Below are 18,271 nucleotides of genomic sequence, written 5' to 3'. Positions count from 1 at the left end.
CAGGGTTGGACAAACCGGGGTGCGACGAACCAAGGAAAGGAATCGAAGGAAGAAGTGGGCAGGCCGTCGAACATGACATGACCAGCAATCAGAGGAACATAGTATGTGACGGGAGCGAAAGCGACGGCGTCAGTCTATGGTCGGCCTCCCCCGGGTGCACTTGTGTATTTGCTATTACGCTTGAACCCGACGTATTCTAACGTGGAGGTTTTTTATTTTATTTTTTAAGCCGCTGACAAGGCCAAAAGTGAGGCAAAGGCACGGATCGGCGGCTTGCCGGCAGGTCAGCTTTTTCTGAGTTCCGAGTATAGATACAATTGAGATAGCATGAATAGGAGATGAACATCCGGGGCGTAAGACGGGCAACTGGGGGGGAGGGGACGGAGAGGACGAGGTTCGATCTCGTGCCACCGTAACAGGAAGGCATGGATATCGATGACAAGGTAGGAGATGCGGTGGCAGAAAGGGAGGGGAATTCGCTGGGGAGAACAGGCGACGTCAAAACTGCAAGGGAAAACGGGGGAGGCAGATGGCGAATAGAGGGTGACGCCGGCGGCACTAAGGGCGAGAGAGAGGGACAACAGGTAGGGCGGCAGGCAGGCAGGCAGGCAGGCAGGCAGCGACAAGTGGTTTCCGTGACTGCGCAGGAAATGCGAACCATACACGTGCCTTGCTCGCACCTTGCTTCATGCCGTTGTTCGTTCGTGCCTGCTACGTACAATAAAGTCACCTACCCAAGAGGTATCTACCTACCTACTTGATAGGTACGGATAGTGTACAGATACTGTGAGTGTAGACAGGCCCCCGACACCCCTGACACAGACCAGGCCCAACAAGCCAGCCAGCCCCGGCCGGCCGACTGTTTGAACGTCAACATCGTTAACTTAGATTGCCGTTATTGAGTGAAGTTAATTCGGGGCGCTGACACTCCACTGTTGCGAGAAAGTTAGGGAACTGTAGGGCACCGATGTTCCGAGCCATCAAATGAGATTTATCAAGAATTAATCTAGCAAGTCGGATGGAAGAGATGCGGTCGGCAAGGTGTCTGATGTCCGATGAAGGCAAGGTAACGTAGGTATGCACGGAGGTACGTCGAGAACAAGCGAGCTAGCGACTGGTACACAGAGACAGGAAGAGAGAGAGAGAGAGAGAAAGCGGAGGTCAGACATCGCCTTATGCAGGTCTTGGGCATCGTCCACACACACACACACACACACACACACAAGTCTCTGGAATATTTCTTGCCAACCTTACTTCTCAGGTCCTTGGTCGCCGTCGTTGGTTCTGTGGGTGCGGTGCTGCAATGCTTTCGCTCTCTCTTTCCCTTTGCTCACACCCACACCACGCCAGACACACACACACACACACACACACACACATACGCACCACGTACCCGACTGGACTGACGATCAGTCGGCGGGGATTGAAATGGATGGATGGATGTGCCAGGAAAGTGCCCCCCCGACTTCCCACAAAGAGAAGAAGGCGAAGAGAAGAAGATGAGGTATGGTGACGATCTGATAGAAGGGGACGAAAGGTGAGATGGAGGGGGGGCGTGCGGTTGGATTCTGCGGCGTTGGCAGGCTTGGATTGAGGTGTGAGGTCGACGGGCTCTTCGCTCTGGTGCCAGAGTGATGACTGCGGGAGCGGGTACTGAGGTACATGAGTGGGTCTGGTATCATGCAGGCTGTAGCGGCGTATCGCTACTCGCTCATCGTGCAAATTTGCTAAGAAATACGGGTAGTGTTCCCCAACCTGCAGTAGATCGATACTTCCCACCCAGCCCCATCCGCGAGAGAAGGAGAGGAAGAAAAAAAAAAAAAGGTGAGGGTCTGCTGTTTTCTGCTTGCTGCTGCTGCTGTTACGCCTGCTGGCCCAGACTGACTGGGGAGAGCGACCTTGCTCTAACCTACCTTAGCATTGGTCATTGGTTCTGCTGGTGGTAAGGAAGCAGGTACGTATCTTCCCGTCCAGACATGCTGCTCCTTTCCCACCCCAGGTGCATCGTCCATCAGGTACTTGGCCCCATTTCCTGTACATCCCCCCAAATTGTCTACGGAAAGGTACTTTCTTCACTTTGTTGCTAGGTGCGGCACTGGCAGCCCAGGTTTATGGACAAGGCAAAAGGCGAGGCAAAACAAGGCCAGGTAATAGTTTAGGAAGCTTGGGTAGGTAGGTAGGTAAGTAAGTAGAGATGGACCAGGTGCAGGTGCAGGTCCATCCATCCATCCACCATCCCATCCGTCGGCCGGTGCTTGGTGCCTCTCGTGCTTGGTTGCTGGACCTGGTACCGGTGCCGCTGCTTAAGGTCGACCGTCGACCGTCGACCTTCTTTGACGTTTCCTACCATTTTGCCTTCCGCTTGTCTGGACCTGGACCTGGACCTGGACCCGTCTTCCTCTTCTCCTTCCTTCCTTTCCACATCACTTCCTCCCTGCCCATCTTCACCACCTTCACAAACACGCCCGATTCTGGCTCCGGCCCCCCATTGCTTCCTAACCCTCCCTGGTCGCCCGGAACCTTGACTCTCGGCTCCCATCTAGTCCTTCCCACTACCGATCCGACCCTTACCTTACTCATTCACCCTTCCCTTTCCCATCATCCTTTCACTCACTCGTTCTCATCCTCATTCTCATCCATCCACACCGCACCCCAAACACCACACACATCCATCCCTACATATCCAGTATCCGCTGCGCTCGCGTCCACGCGCCCCGTCTCCCAGCGTCACGTACTGCCCATCGGCTGGATTCCGTAGCCTTCGCGCAGTCACATCCCATATATCCATCCCCATCGGACGCGATCCTTCCACGCATCCATATCTACCTAGCCGTCTCATGGGCCACATCTCGTCCACGGCCGCCTGCCTCACTGCATAAGTAGTCCTCAGATCCCATTTGGCCCAGCCTATGGATCAGAGCCTTCGCCCTTCTGCAGACGAGCTTCAACCTGTCGGCCCTCTTGCACCTCATCACCCGCGGGAAGGGCCCCGACCAATTTCGTCTTACCTCCCAACCACGCGCAGCTAGCCATCGCCATCATGGCACAGAAAACCCAAACCGCCAGTAGTTCCGAGGACCAATCCGCCAGCGCCACTCCCTCTGCACGGGACGCTTCCGATTCTACGCAGCCCGCCACTTCGGCCGCGTCAACCTCCAAAGCAGCTTCTGCCGTCCAGAAGTCCCACCAGACGGAGCTCGACGCGGCCCTGCGCAACACTTCGCAACCCATGGCCAAGTCGTCCTCCGCAGGCTCAGACCCCACCGCCAAGGACGCTGGTATCGAGGCCGCGAACCCCTATGGGACGCGATCACGAAACCGCAATGGATCGTCGCGCCCAAATTATGCAGAGGACAAGGACCTGGACGTCGACATGTATGATTACGCCCCCGAGAAGAAGGACCAGGAGTCCAAGAAGTCGGCGCGTCACAGCAATGTGTCGGCCACGCCCGCCCAAGAGGGCGCGCGCACCAACGGCTCAGCCCGTAAGGCTCTCCCATCCGACGACACCAAGCCAGCTCCTCCTCAGAATGGAGCAAAGGACGTGCAGTCCGCAAACCCATCCCCAGCAACGCAAGCATCGGCCTCGGCAAACTCGACGCAACCTTCGAAAAAGCGCAAGGCAGCTTCACACGCCGCGACTGCCACTTCTCATGCCCAGGCCGCGGCGACAACATCGTCGTCGGGTGCCGGCACAGGCGCTTCACGAAAAACGGCATCCGGCCCTTACGCTAGCTCGTACGCAGAGACGAACATGCTCAGTTTCGAGAGTTCTGGTGCGGTCCCCAAAGACGGAAAATTGGTGGCGGATGACGGTACCGTCCTAGCACCCAATGGTAAGACAGCAACAAACCGCACACGCGCCCTCACCCATCCTTGTGCTCCCCTGTTCACTTTTACTTCTTTCCGTCTTTTTTTTTTCTTTTCTTTCTTTCCCAGAATAGGACGATGAGATGCTGATCCCAGATTGCAGACAATGTCTATCTTGTGTGCGAACCCCCAGGGGAGCCGTACTACCTGGGCCGCATCATGGAATTTCTCCATGCGCAGAATGACAACACCAAGCCGGTTGATGCACTTCGCATCAATTGGTTCTACAGGCCCAAGGATATCGGGAAAAAGGTCAATGACACCCGCTTGGTGTTTGCGACGATGCATTCCGATATCAGCCCTCTGACAGCTTTGCGTGGCAAGTGCCAAATCCTACACAAAGCAGAAATCCCCAACATGGACGAGTATCGAAAGATTTCGGATTGCTTCTGGTATGAGAAACTCTACGACCGATACATCCAGAAAAACTACGATCTCATTCCCACGTCGACAATCGTGAACGTGCCCGAGAGAGTCAAGAAAGTACTGGACGAGCGCTGGAAATTCGTTATTGTGGAGCAGGGTCGCGGAAAAGAGTTCACTAGTGCAGTGAAGCTCTGCAAGCGATGCAGCGGCTACTGTGCAAGGTTGGTCCACCCACGCCGCGGTCTAACAGGAGTTGGGGTCGCTAACAGAATGTCAGCAATGACTCGGTCGACTGTGCTGTGTGTAAGAAGACATACCACATGAACTGCGTCAGGCCACCGCTACTGAAGAAGCCTTCGCGAGGCTTCGCTTGGTCCTGCGCTGCATGCAGTCGCGCCCAGGAACGCAAATTGGAGGCTCGTCATACACCTAACCTACTGGATCCCGCAGGCGACGGCGACGACGAGGATCTCTACGATGACGATGACGAAGAGATGCATGTCGACACCGAGCGGACAAGCCCCGCCGACGACGACGACTCTCACCGCACGGGCACTGCGGAGCAAATCTACCAAGCCAGCCTTTGGCCTTGGCGGTACCTCGGAATGCACTGCAAGCCTGAGGATGCCCTGGATTACGACGACCGAATCTACCCTCGTGCTAGTACTCGAATTGGTCCCAAGCATCAAGCTACTGTGCTCCCATGGCCTGGCCAGCCTGTGCAGTACCAAAAGCCTCTTGAGTTTAAGAGAACCGGAAAGAAGGGACCGGGTTTGTCGAAGGAGGCGCTGGCGGCTTTGGAGGCTGAGAAGTCCCGTCGCGAGAAGCGCCCTAAGTGGGTTCAGGATGAGCCTCCCGGCTATGTGGCAAGAGGTGAAGATTACGACGACGACGACGACCCGAACGCGACGGCCACCCGATTGTGGGCCCCGCCTCCAGCGACTGAGAAGACCAAGGACTGGGAGGCCAAAGTCGACCGGTACATGAAGAAGGCGGAAGAGCTGGCGCCCAAATTCAATCTGCCCAAGAACTCCACCAACCTCCACGATGTCGCGCTGGAAACCTACTACCACAGTGGTTACAGTGAAGACCGCGCTCTAAAGCTTCTTTCCGAAGTGGACAAATCAGCTTTCAAAGAGCCCGACCTGACGGCAACGGAGCAGAAAAAGTTCGAGGAAGGCGTCGGGAAGTACGGGTCCGAGCTTTATCTCGTCAAACGACATGTCAAGACCGTTCCACCCGGTACAATCGTGCGGTATTATTATACTTGGAAGAAGACTCCTCAAGGTAAACAGATTTGGGGCAACTTTCAGAATAGAAAGAGCAAAAAGGAGGCCAAAAAGGCAGAGGTCGCTGCGAGCAAGCTGCAGGACGATATCGCAGACGATGCCGACGACTCCGCGTTTGACGGCGACAAAGCGCACAGCAAGAAGAAGGGTTTTGTGTGCAAGTTCTGTCATACCAAATACTCGAGGCAGTGGAGGCGAGCTCCCAACGCATCAGGGACTCCCGTGAGCGAAGGCGGGGGCAAGAACTCCAGCAAGGACAAGAACAACCAGTATATCCAAGCACTTTGCCGCAGATGTGCTGAGCTCTGGCGGCGCTATGCTATACAGTGGGAAGATGTTGACGAGGTGGCCAAGAAGATTGCTCAAGCGGGCGGCCGAGCCTGGAAGAAACGTCAGGACGAGGAGCTCCTCAAGGAACTCGAGGCCGCCAAGGAAATGCACACCTACTGGAACACGCCTCCGCCGCCCAATGCCCCGGAGCCGGCCACTGCAGTGCCTGCGGCACCCTCAAGCGAGCCACCACGCAAGAAGCTCAAGAGTTCCGCCCCAGACAGAGACTCGGAGCCGTTGGCGTCGGACTCTACTCCGGCTGCCGCCCCTACCAAAAAGAAGGAGAAGGCCATTGAGAAACCGGCCCCTCCACCGGCACCTGAGATCCCGAAGCCCAAGACCATGCCCTGCGCAATCTGCGACCAGCTGGAGCCATTGGGAGACCAGCATCTGTCTTGCAGGGAGTGCCGGTTGACAGTGCACCGCAACTGCTACGGAGTTGTTGATAACAGAAACCCCGGCAAATGGACATGTGACATGTGCGCCAACGACAAGAGCCCACAGGTTTCGATCGTATGTCAAACCCCCATCTATTTCGCCTAATCCGACAGCTAACCTGTTTGCAGCAATACAAGTGTGTCTTGTGCCCGATTGAGCACACGGAACATGACTTTGTTGAGCAGCCTAAGATATCTGCTTCCAAGAAGAAGTCAGAGAAGGAGAAGGAGCGCGAACGGGTCGAGCGTGAACAAGCACAGAAGGCTGCCGACTACTACAGGAAGAAGCAGGAAGAGAATAACCGACCAGTCAACCCTCGGGAACCTTTGAAGCGAACTGCAGACAACAACTGGGTCCATGTTACCTGTGCCGTTTGGACGGCTGAAGTCAAGTTTGGCAACGCAAAGGCACTGAGCCCGTCTGAAGGTATCCCTTCTATTCCTCGAGTGAGGTACGATGAGGTTTGCAAGGCCTGCAGCCACAAGGGTGGCGCCTGCGTTGCCTGCTATAATTGCCGCAGTCCTGGTGAGTGTGGTTTTCCTTCCTCTTTTGAAACAGTGCTAACCATGGCCATTATTAGTCCACGTTGAGTGTGCTCGTCAGCAAGGCTACCTACTCGGCTTTGACATCACTCCTGTCAAGGGGTCTCGCCGTGATCAGTTCAACCTTGTTACCATCAATGGCGAGAGTGGCGTCATGTCAGCCACAGTGTGGTGCAAAGAACATGTCCCGACAAAGAGCGTCATACATCGTATGCACGACGTTGTTAACGATGACGGGCTTAATGCTCTGCAGCTTTACGTGCAAAGCTACAAGCAGGCAGATCTCACATTAACTGGTACAGTCCGAAAGGCCAATCTTATGACGAATGGTGCCAAGATGGGCGGTATTCCTGTCACGCCAAGTACTCGGCGGGCATCAACCACGGCCATGCCTGCCAACGGCACTTCACACAGCGGGAACAATAGCGAAACGGCAAGCGATCATCAAGCAGGCGAGAAGATTTGCATCACCTGTGGCATCGATGTCAGTCTCAAGTGGTGGTCCATCGAAAACTCAGACGAGCGAGAACTCACCAACGGCCACTACGGAAGCCTCGGGTCGGAGGCTCAAAAGTTCGTGGAGCAGAGGAAGTTCCAGTGTCACAAGTGCCGGAAGCTGAAGCGAAAACCCAACCCCCATCCGCCCAAGGACCCGTCCCCAGTCGTCGAAGCCGCGAGACTCGTACCTCCGCTCCCAGTTGTTCCGCCGCACCACGCACTGGCTGCACCCCCTCCGGGCCCTCCGTCCTTGAGAAGCCCACCGACAACCGGCCCAGAGGCAAGGGCTCGCAGCCTCTCGTCATACGCCTGGGTAGCCCCGGCACCGCCTCCGCCTCCGCCTGCCTCGCAGCCTGCGGCTCCTCCCCCACCGGTTGTTCCTGTCGCACCACCGGTCCAGGCTGCCCCAGCGCCTCCCCCTATCCCACCAACGGCACCTCACCAGGCTCCAAGCCCCTACGGCCCTCCTCCGGCGCCAAGATATGGAGACTGGCATAGTCGTCCACCCGCCCGGCACAGCTCGCCACCCCAGCGACCGCCGCCGTTCCAGCCTCTGTCGACGTTGCGTCCTCCGCCGATGGCAGTGCCTACACACTCCCCGATGCCCACAGCCGTTCCCGCCGGGCATATGGGTCAGCCTGCTCATAACGGAATACCGTCTTCGCCCTCGCCCTTAATGGCCGGGCCCATGTCCCACGGATCACACGGATCACACAGCTCGCACGGCTCACACGGGTCGCCGTACATACACCCTTACCGACAAAGTCCCCACGGACCACCTCACGCCTTGCCTAATGGCGGTCCTCAGCCGAGGGGCCCTGATGCGTTTGCGCAAGGACTTCTGCCTCAACGAGCGCCATACGGCAGTCCTCCTGCCCATGACGCTGGAGGTCCTCTGAGGACACCCAGCATGCGCCCGAGCAACGAACCCCCTCGACCAGCGGGAGCAAGTACCAGCCCGTCACTACGTAACCTGCTCTCCTGAGAGCCTCGAGGCGGATTGCTTTAGTATTTCTGTTTTTCAGGAGTCTCGGTGGATGGAAGCAAAGGTCGTCATTGAGACATTTGGTATCAGAGTTGCAGAGCGGAGGTAAACTTTGCCCGTCTGATGTAAAATATTCATTGGAGTGGAGAAAAATGTGTCAACTGACACTCGATTGTTAAGATAAAGGATGGTCGCAAGTGAGGACCACCAGCAAGGGATTGGGGCAAAGTCATCCCACAAAACGCGCGAGTTAGAAGTTATGTCTTTGAATAGAAGCTTGTCAATGCTGCCGGCATTCAAAGTCTCTGCAACCAACCCATTTACAGAGCTTCTGGCCATCTCGTGATTATTCTTTGCTCTGCCCCCCCCCCCCCCCCCCCCCCTTCTGAAAACCCCGTAACGATTGCGATGGCACATCTATTCCTCGCCGATATCCTCATTCCTGTTCAGCATGGAAAAGTCAGCTTTGCCTCGCCGAGCAACTCAATCACGGGGGGGCCAAAGGGTTCAGATGCATAGGAGCCATACCAGATTTCGGGCTTCTCGGCGATGAACCTTGCCATGAGGGCCTTGCACTCGGCGCTATCCAGAACGACAACCTCGACGCCGCGCTGCTTGAGATACGCCTCGCCGCCGAGGAAGGTCCTGTTCTCGCCGATGACGACGCGGGAGATGCCGTAGAGGAGACAGGCGCCGGTGCCTATCGTCATCAGTAGGGAGCTCAAAAGATAAATCATCGTAGTCTTCGTTCAAAAGGGCGGGGGGGGAGGGTCAGGAGACTTACACATATCGCAGGGGGATAGTGTCGTGTACATCGTGCTGCCCTTGTAGGCTTTGCCGGGCAATCGACCCGAGTTGAAGAGGGCGTCGGTCTCGCCCTGTTGGGTTATGTCAGTTCCATCAGGTTGTGTGAGGATGACGATAGCATCAGAATCAAGAGAAAATAGAAAGCAACAGAAAGAAAAGGGTGGGAGCGTATTACATGGTGGATGGCGGAACCCATTTGCACGCGGCGGTTGTGGCCGCGGCCAAGGAGCTTGCCGTCTGCGGAGACAAGCGCGGCTCCGATCTGACGGAGGGGTCGATTAGCCGGCGTTAGCTCGGGACGCTTTGGACTTTGGAATTGACGGGGATTGGCTATGGTTCAAAGACATACGGGAACGCCGCCCTCGGAAGCACCGGTCTTGGCCTCCTCGATTGCGATGGCGAGACCCTCTGCGTCGTTCATGGTTGATTTGACACACGCAAGAGCCGTACAAAGTGAAGTGGGGGGCGGGGTACGGTTAGAGGGGGAAGTGTCACGTTGAACAAAGTTTCGAGAAACTTTTAGCAGACTGATGATTCGGGAGCACGAGGATGTTTCGATCGAGGGTGCTAGTTTTTGTTGCCGAAAAGTACTATTTAGGGACCAGAAACGATGGGGACTGGGATGGAGGCGGCACGGGTGGCTGCGGAGATAGGAGTTGACGTATGAGACGATACTGTATGGATCTCGGGATAGTTATTCTTATCGGGAACTCCACTTCGTTTGCGAAGGGCTCGCTCCGTATCATTGGGAATCGACCATTCATTCACCTGTGAATTCAACACTACAGTCACCGTGTTTAGTCTAGGGAGTCGGTTTTCTTGCACAACCCTCGAGTCTCGGTGGAATTCCGAGGCGAATGCTCTTCGAACGCCTGACAGGTCCTGGCTCGTTCCTTCCTTTGGAAAAGCTCGCCGTTCCGGGACAGGCTCAGCAGGGGGCCGAGAAGACTGCAGATACGGCAGAGATTGTTGGAGGAATGCTAGAGAAGACACTTCCCACTCGTTTCTGCTTCCTCAAGTCTTGATGGCAACCCACAGGCACTCTTCCAACTTCCGGACCTGCTGAGGTGGGTGGTCGACTATTGGTTTGCTTCCGAATATGATATCCGTTTGGGCCAGAAGCAAGATCAGTACAGTGAATAAGCCAACGAGCAAACCAAGAAGAATGGCAAAGAGAACAAGGGCAACAACAGAGAGGAGCCTTCGTCGTCTTGCACTTTGATTCGGACAAGCCATGACTGGAGCCTTTTTCTCATTTCTTCCCTTTACAATGTTCATGATGGAACCACGACTTGAAGACGGTTATCGCCAACATCGCCATCGCACGGCGATCTGAAACCTGGACGGGTTTCCTGGTTCCGTTTGTAAGGACAATATGACAACCAACACCCTTGTAGACATAGCAGACGGCTATTTGCGTCGGGCGTTTTACATCGCTGCAACCGACCTTCGGCACCGGCATCAAAGGAATCCGAGATCCTCATCAGATTTGTTGTCGAGAAAAGACCGGCACGTTACGGATTTTGCTCACTTGGACTACATCTGGTCAGTCGTGGAAAAGGCCCACTAATTTATCGCGGAACTGTTTCCAAAGTCTCCATGGTGAAGAATCATCCCCTGCCACAACAAAGAACAATTGGGAGCTCCAGGTGCATTCTGCCTACTCGTGAGGCTCGGCGCCGGGTGATGCCGCCCAGGCAGCGAGGTGCCCGGGTGATAAGTATGACGAAGAGGCCTATAGTTGCCATCAAGGAGGGAACAACAGAGACCAGCGCAGCTCGGGAATCCTTGGTGCAAGGAACAGATAGCTACTTGCGTTTTGATGGTGCGACGAATTGTCATGGGATTCCCACCCCTCGAATATCACAGGTTCGCGAATAAGGCGGACGACGTTGGGCCAGCGTCCAGATAGACAGACCATCGTACCGTTCCAACCGTCTGATCATGCAAAGTCCGAAAACCGGACGACGGACCTGGGATTGGCACCTGTTCGGACTGTTGTCTCGGTCAAGCCATCGGATGATATTGCATGGGACCACGAGGGTTCAGAATAATGAGCAGACTTGTATGCAGGCAGACCACGGGTACGGTAGTGCAAGCCAGCAGAGGACAGCGACGGACGATGCAGCAGGGAAGCGCCGAGCTTGCGCAAGATACAGAATAAGCTCGTCAGGTGAGGGGAGGGGATGGAGAAGCGCAGACGGGCCGAGAGAGGAGTATCCTGGATGAGAGAGAGAGAGAGAGAGAAGGCTCGTGGGCAAGACTGAGGAAAAGCTGCCAAACAAAGTTCAAAGGCTGATATCAGGGTTTCTGGCGGCTGTGAAGAGGAGTAGGGTTCGCGATGAGTCGTCGGTTGCGGGTGGAGAACGGCCGTTGGTTAGGGATCAGACGGCGATGTTACTCCAGATCAAATGCACCCGAAGCTTGCATGGGCGTTTATCTATCCGTAGGTAAAGTAAACTCGTATATCGAAATTTAGGTGGGGCCGTTTCGAGATCATCCCAAGGAGGTAGAAGAGAGGACCGGCCGAACTCGAGCTTCAGCCAGATAGATCCACATGACAGTGAAGGTGATGCAAGGTCAATATTCCAATTTCTCTAATTTTAGTTGAGAGTTTGACCATATCTCACCTAGTTAGTTCCTGTTTACGACAATGTTTGCCGACAACGATATTCCTCCAGTGACGGGTTGAAGGGTGTGTGTGCGCGTGTGCGCGTGTGTCTTATGTAAGAAATGGAAAGTGACGCAAGATCTCTCGAGCGAAGGTTAGCCCCGATGCTCCTTCCTTCGTCCGTCGTCCTGCTCGGCCTAGCGACCAAAAATGCTGTGAAGGACCTCTCCCCTCCCCCCTTCCCTCCACTGGGGCGGGCGTCTTTGCCCGTGGGCCGTGCACGGACGTCACCCTGAGTCCTTGGTTGGAGCGTCAATTGGAGGGGAAAGGACGCAAAAGTTGAGTCCACTCCTTCGTCCTGGCAGGAGCAATGCAATTCCAATGTGAGTAGGTAGGTACCTAGGTACCTAGGTACCTGGGTACGGCAGTGGTACCTAAGGTAGGTAGCATTGGATCCCCATCATCATCACGGGTCGCTTTTTCATGTCCAGTGAGAGGGTTCTCCCGCCGCCGGGAAAAGAGAAGGGATGCGACGGAGGCCCCAGCACAAAGCATTGATGGACTGGTCGCCGCTTTGCTTCGTTCGAGATTGCCTGGCAGAGGCGGGGGAGCCGGTACTTTGCAATTTGCACGCGGGCACATGCGTGGTGGGTGGGTTTGTAATGATTCGGCAGCACCTATGGCTAGGTAACTTGGGTATGGCGGTGCAGATGATACCTATGGCAATCAATGACGAGATTCTCAATCCCAATGGCTTGGAATGAATTGTTTCCCCTTTTGCAGCCAGTCTCCCTCTTCGTCCGTATCCGTCGTACATCGGGACACAGCAGAGACGGAGTCTCTTTGACGCCACAAGCCAGCGTCTCTGAAGAACCCAAACAGTGCATGGAGGCGGCGATCATCAGTCTTAGCGCCTTGGAGCAGCGAGGAGTAATCTGGGTATCGGGTATCTTAGCATAACGTACCTAGGTAAGGTACGAAATAGTTAGTGCAGGGCAAGTTGACGGAGGGGTACCTTGCGCTTTCCTTCCTGCTCTTTCTTGCTGTGCCTTACCCTTTGGGTACCTACCGAATTCACTCCCGTCCTACCTCCTCTCACTCCGCTCTGCCTTGCATCTATCCTCCTCCTCACCTTACCGCCCTCCTCCACTGCCTCACCCGCTCTTTTTTTTTTTAGGGACCTTACTCCGAAAGGCACGGTAGCAGTGCATACCACTTTTCGGCCTCATACTAACTTTCCCTGCCCCTCCAAAGTACCTTGTCTGAGGTGCTCGGGGCGAAAGGTACCGCGAAAAGACACCAAGAGAAGGGTTCAAAAAGTCAAAACCGAGGAAGAAGAAAAAGCCGTAGAGAGATTTTGCGCTGGGTTACCCTTACATCCCATCACCTTACCCTTCGTCTCTCTTTCCAGCAATACCCAGCAGCACAGCCCAACTTTGGGGATTTGCCTGGGTTTTGGGTGCAGCTGATCGAGCCCACACTAAATCTCCCTACGGCCAGCAGTGAACGCCGCTTAACAGAACCACCACCGCGCCTTCGCCCGCACTCCTTTGATCATCCTTGACCGGCCCCTTTTTTCCTCTTCTCAGCTGCTGTTGGGACTAGACTTGGACTGCGGCACTCCTTCGAAACAGAACGTTTCTAGGTTTTGCATCACATACCTAGCCTCGCCGAACTAGGTACTCTGCTGTGAACTGTCTGCCTCTTGGAGTGTCATCCGATCACCCTCTCTTGTTCATCCCGCCCGCCGGTATTCCCTCGGTCGAGACGAGAAGCACCAAAAGAAAGGGGAGAAAAGGAAAGGAAAAAAAAAAAAAAAGGTGGTCGGTCGCTGGAAGCACTCCAGCTCCTGCTCCAAACATCGCCCTGCTGGTCGGTCGTCGCTCCACTGCCACAAGCCAACAACCTAACCTCGACGACCCCGACCCAGTTTCCCCCGACCCTCCTCTCACCCTCACCCTCACCCTCGCCCTCACCCTGAACCCCGACTATTCGTACTCGACCGACTCCCAATCTCAATCCCGCCCCCGACTGCCATTTTTCACCGTCCGCCATCCTTTTTCAGCTCAGCGCCCGCGACGTGGCCAGCCGTCTCCCGCCAGTCACGCGAGTAGCTGCCCGCCGTTGCCCGACTTATTTACTATCGCCCAGCAGCACGATACCGCCGCCGTGCGACGACCACCCTTTTCTTCAATTCTCGACCCCAGTACATACATATTTCCTACCCATCCCATCACAAACACAAACACCCCGGCATTTCCACCGTCCAGCTGATGCCGGCCGATAATTTCCTGGCAATTCCCGCGTCCGACACTCGAGGCTGACGGGCCGCTTTCCCCAATCCATTTCGCCCTACCAGCCAAGAGTCGCAATCGACCCCTACCGAGTAGAGAGAGCATCGACACGACCAACACTGCAACATGGCGTCGGACTACGACCACGGCGCGCCTGACGACCGCTTTCCGACCCACCCCGCCGCCTCCATGGACACCGGCTACCCTGGCGATCGCGGTTGGCAGCAGCAGCAGCAGCAGCAGCAGCAGCAGCAGAATGGAGGACGGAAAACCCCCGACAACAGTTATCGCACACAGCAGTCCTCGCGTTCGCCAGGACCCAGAACACCTGGCAGAGACGGCGACTCGAGACGGAGCGGTGAACGCAGCAGATCCAACGGGAGAGGTGGGCGCTCAGCCAGCGGCCAACAGAGAATCTGCAAAAAGTGTGGAGAGCCGCTGACCGGCCAGTTCGTGCGCGCCCTGGACGGGACCTTTCATTTGGACTGCTTCAAGTGTCGTGTAGGTGTCGGGTGTGCTCCCTGGTTACCCCTTGGCCACGCTAATCCAAACTTCTCTAGGACTGCGGTCAGATTGTAGCTTCCAAGTTCTTCCCTGTCGACGACGAGAGTGGCGAGGGACAGTACCCTCTTTGCGAGACAGACTACTTCCGCCGGCTGGGCCTGCTTTGCTACAAATGTGGCGGCGCCCTCCGAGGCTCCTACATCACTGCTCTCGACCGAAAGTATCACGTCGACCACTTCACATGCTCCCTTTGTCCCACTGTCTTCGGCGCTCAGGACAGTTACTACGAGCACGATGGCCATGTCTACTGCCATTACCACTACTCCACGCAGTTCGCGCAGAGATGCAATGGCTGCCAGACTGCGATCCTCAAGCAGTTCGTGGAGATTTACAGAAACGGCCAGAACCAACATTGGCATCCCGAGTGCTACATGATACACAAGTTTTGGAACGTTCGACTTACCCAGCCGAGCGAATCCTCCGAGATCCCTCAAGCGATCGACGACCCCGCCACTCGCGAAATTATCAGAGAGGAGGAGGAGCGCATGGAAGAGAAGGTCTATCGCATCTGGAGTGTCTTGTCGACCTTTGAAGAGTCATCCGCGGCTTGTATTTCCGACATGCTTCTTCACGTGAGCAATGGCGCTTACGTCGACGGTGTACTCGTTGCCAAGAAGTTCATCTGGCACGTTGAAATTCTGTTCAAGTCTGCTGATCGCCTCGACTACTCCATGGATCAGCTGAAGCTGAAGGGTGTGTTTCGGTCGTTTGCCTGTCAAAAAAGCTGCGTTGCTAACAAATCAGAAATAGGATTGTCGTACGGACGTGAGGCCAAGCTTCTGTGCAAGAAGATAGTGTCTTTCTTCTCCCTGCTGTCCAAGACACAAGACACGGGTGCCCGGAAGCTTGGCGTCACGCAAGAGCTGCTGTCTCTCGTCACAGGTCTTGCTCACTACCTCAAACTTCTCATTCGAATTTGTTTGCAGGGAGCGCTGCGCCTCGAAAAGGAGTCTAAGAGCTCCGACGGCATTTACCAATTCCTGGATGATCTCAGCGAGCTGGATAACGTCAATCCTGACGACAACACTCTCCAGGCCATCACCGGCAACACGCGACTCTCAGCAAAGGACTCGGACCATTGCGCACTGTGCAATAAATCCGTCGAGGACGAATGTGCCAAGCATTCTGATAAACGCTGGCACATCGCCTGCGTGAGCTGTTCGCGATGCACCAGGGATATCGGCCGCAAGTTGGAAGATGCCAACTACAATGCGTTTGACAAGAAGATTTACTGCAACAACTGCATCGGTGCAAACAGCGAGGACATGCCGCCTTTCGAACATGTCACCAAGCTGCAGCAATATGTTTTCCTGCTCAAGGTAGCATTGGCGAGATTGTTGGACATCCTCCGAAGCAATGGTGCTTTGCCTCGGCAGAGCGACGACCAGAACATGGATGGGTATGGCCCGGGCGAGGGGCCCCGAACTTTAGGCTCCGGACAACCGCCTTACCTAAACTCGGACAATCGCTCCAAATCGTACGCCGGAGATCAGCGGGAGCACAATCGCGAGTCTTCCTACGAGAACACGCTGAATGATGTTCGCCGGCTGAGGAGCACCCGTCTTGACAAGCATTTGTCGTCCAGCTTTAGAAAGGCGAGAACCTCGCGCATCATGGACGGTCCTGAGGGCCGCAGCGTCCGCCCGGGATCGGCAGGCGAGGACTTGGGACCAGCCGATGGGGACCTTCAAATTGTCGAAGATAGACGCGGCCCAAAAGACGAGGGCACAACTGATAAAATGTTCAATCACCAAGATGCCCTAACTCTCGATGATATCCCGCGAATCGTCGCCGCTGAACAGGTCAAGGAGCAGCAGTATAAGCCCAACCGACAGGAGCTCTTCCGATCCCCCGCAACCGACCCCGCAGGACACCAAAGATCGCAGTCTGCAGGCAGAGACGCAGAGATCCGCATGGGTGATCCGATGCCTCAGCGGCTTGGCCGAAAGTATTTCTCAGAGCTGTCAGGGCTAGAATACTTCATTGTGCGCCATCTGGCCGTCTTGACCCTGGCACCTGCTGTTGAGCAGGAGTTTTCTCTCGATGAGTTGTTGAGTTTCATTGAGCTCAGGAAGCAGCCCACTTTTTGGAAGAATCTCGGCAAGGCGTTCAAGAACGACAGGCCCAAGAACGTCAAGAAGAAGGGCATATTTGGCGTGCCGCTCGATGTCATCATTGACAAGGACGGTGCCGAATCGACAGACGGCGTGGGCCCTGGCACTCTCAAGATTCCCGCCATCATTGATGATCTTATCTCCTCGATGAGAAAGATGGACTTGTCGGTCGAGGGTGTGTTCCGAAAGAACGGAAATATCAAGAAGCTTAATGAGTTATGTGAGAGGATCGACCGCGAAGGTTGCGACAGCATCAACTTCATGGACCAGCCCGTCGTCCAGGTCGCCGCTCTGTTAAAGCGATACTTGCGCGAGCTTCCTGACCCACTCATGACTTTCAAGCTTCAGAGACTATGGATTGCTGTCGCCAAGATTCAAGACGACGAGAAGCGTAAACAGTACCTGCATCTCATCTGCTGCCTGCTGCCCAAGGCACACCGGGATTGCTTGGAGATCTTGTTCTGCTTCTTGAAGTGGGCCGGATCTTTCCACCAAATTGACGAAGAAGCTGGATCCAGAATGGACATCAAGAACCTGGCAACAGTCATTGCGCCTAACATTCTTTATAACAGCAACAAAGCGCCTGCACTGGACAGCGACCCCATGTTTGCCATTGTGGCTGTGAACGACATGATCACCTCTATTGAAGAGATGTGCTTGGTAAGCAGACTGGTTTGGGATATGTCTTTGATCCAACGTGGCTAACCTTATCTCACAGGTCCCTGACGAGCTTATGGACCTAGTCAACGATCCATTTGTCTTTGGCAACACTGCTGACCTCACCACCAAGGACATTCTCAAGCGTTACCAAGACCGCATGGGCCAGAGATCGGGGCTTAGCGGTGAAGTCAGCGAGGTGTTTAACAGACCTGACAACTCGACTCGGCCACCGCCCCGAAGGGTTGAGACAGACCCTGCTCTGTGGCAACAGCAGGAAAGCAGTGTTCGCCCCGTGCAGGATCCGCCCATGCCCATGCCCCCTTTCAACCCAGCCAACCCTGGCACTCCACCCCAGAGATGGCGAATACCGCAAGAAGAGAACGGTAACCCATCTGCCTATGGTGGAGGAGTACAGTTCGAGCATTCCGATACCGAGGGCCCTAGTGAGGCGCAGAAGAGAGAGTGGCGCCAATCTGGTGGAGTTTGGGGAAGACAGAACAACGGTGTTGGTGTTGGCGGAAACTTGTAATCTGGCCATGCAACACACGAAGATGGCAGGCCTGTACACGCATTACAGAGTGGTCCGTTATTCGGTTCGCATTACTTGCTGCGCATTCCATCAGAACCTGCGTTTTGGCGGTTCAAGAGTCACACATCCATGCATTGTTGGCGGCGTTTCCGACCGTTTTTCATCAAAAGGACAAAAAGATTTCCTTATCGTTCGACTTCTACTTACGACAAGGCGGCATGAATGATTTTTCTTCTTCTTTTCTTTCAGAGAGCTTGGGCTTCTTCTATTTTTCTTCAAAAAGAAACCCCTTTTCTAAACCCCCCCTTTTTTGGCTTCTCTGAGTGTAAAGTACCGGATCACCACAGAACTAGATTTCTGCAGTCTGTTGGTGT

The 18,271-nt window shown here is 55.1% G+C and overlaps 4 protein-coding genes across 4 annotated transcripts; 3 read left to right on the top strand and 1 right to left on the bottom strand.

Moving 5' to 3' along the window:
- The first annotated feature begins 1,942 nt into the window (after window positions 1-1,942).
- Window positions 1,943-2,899, top strand: LY79DRAFT_21898 (uncharacterized protein). Its single transcript, XM_060551590.1, has one exon. It carries the CDS (start codon window positions 2,195-2,197, stop codon window positions 2,756-2,758), a length of 564 nt encoding a protein of 187 aa, XP_060420998.1. The 5' UTR covers window positions 1,943-2,194; the 3' UTR covers window positions 2,759-2,899.
- A 141-nt stretch (window positions 2,900-3,040) lies between these two features.
- On the top strand, window positions 3,041-8,318 carry LY79DRAFT_504134 (uncharacterized protein; the record flags this gene model as incomplete). Its single annotated transcript, XM_060553481.1, has 5 exons — window positions 3,041-3,836; window positions 3,974-4,457; window positions 4,514-6,368; window positions 6,422-6,818; window positions 6,874-8,318. 5 exons carry the CDS (start codon window positions 3,041-3,043, stop codon window positions 8,316-8,318), a joined length of 4,977 nt encoding a protein of 1,658 aa, XP_060420997.1.
- Window positions 8,319-8,735: 417 nt separating this feature from the next.
- On the bottom strand, window positions 8,736-9,546 carry LY79DRAFT_664775 (cytidine deaminase-like protein; the record flags this gene model as incomplete). The annotated part of the gene is made up of 5 exons (XM_060562958.1): window positions 8,736-8,760; window positions 8,847-9,018; window positions 9,103-9,196; window positions 9,301-9,387; window positions 9,475-9,546. 5 exons carry the CDS (start codon window positions 9,544-9,546, stop codon window positions 8,736-8,738), a joined length of 450 nt encoding a protein of 149 aa, XP_060420996.1.
- A 4,428-nt stretch (window positions 9,547-13,974) lies between these two features.
- Window positions 13,975-18,008, top strand: LY79DRAFT_21835 (RhoGAP domain-containing protein). The gene is made up of 4 exons (XM_060551586.1): window positions 13,975-14,531; window positions 14,591-15,287; window positions 15,339-17,368; window positions 17,427-18,008. Exons 1-4 carry the CDS (start codon window positions 14,157-14,159, stop codon window positions 17,895-17,897), a joined length of 3,573 nt encoding a protein of 1,190 aa, XP_060420995.1. The 5' UTR covers window positions 13,975-14,156; the 3' UTR covers window positions 17,898-18,008.
- Window positions 18,009-18,271: the final 263 nt, after the last annotated feature.

This window comes from Colletotrichum navitas, assembly GCF_030913465.1.
Source record: "Colletotrichum navitas strain CBS 125086 chromosome Unknown LY79scaffold_1, whole genome shotgun sequence".
NCBI classification, from domain to species: Eukaryota; Fungi; Ascomycota; class Sordariomycetes; order Glomerellales; family Glomerellaceae; genus Colletotrichum; species Colletotrichum navitas.
Note: the sequence above shows the minus strand (reverse complement) of the source record. Positions and strands in the feature narration are given on the sequence as shown.

Coding starts and splice junctions, on each gene's coding strand:
- LY79DRAFT_21898 (XM_060551590.1), top strand. CDS start 2,195: ATGGACCAGGTGCAGGTGCAGGTCCATCCATCCATCCACCATCCCATC.
- LY79DRAFT_21835 (XM_060551586.1), top strand. CDS start 14,157: ATGGCGTCGGACTACGACCACGGCGCGCCTGACGACCGCTTTCCGACC. Junction 14,532..14,590: donor TGGACTGCTTCAAGTGTCGT/GTAGGTGTCGGG, acceptor AAACTTCTCTAG/GACTGCGGTCAGATTGTAGC. Junction 17,369..17,426: donor CTATTGAAGAGATGTGCTTG/GTAAGCAGACTG, acceptor CTTATCTCACAG/GTCCCTGACGAGCTTATGGA.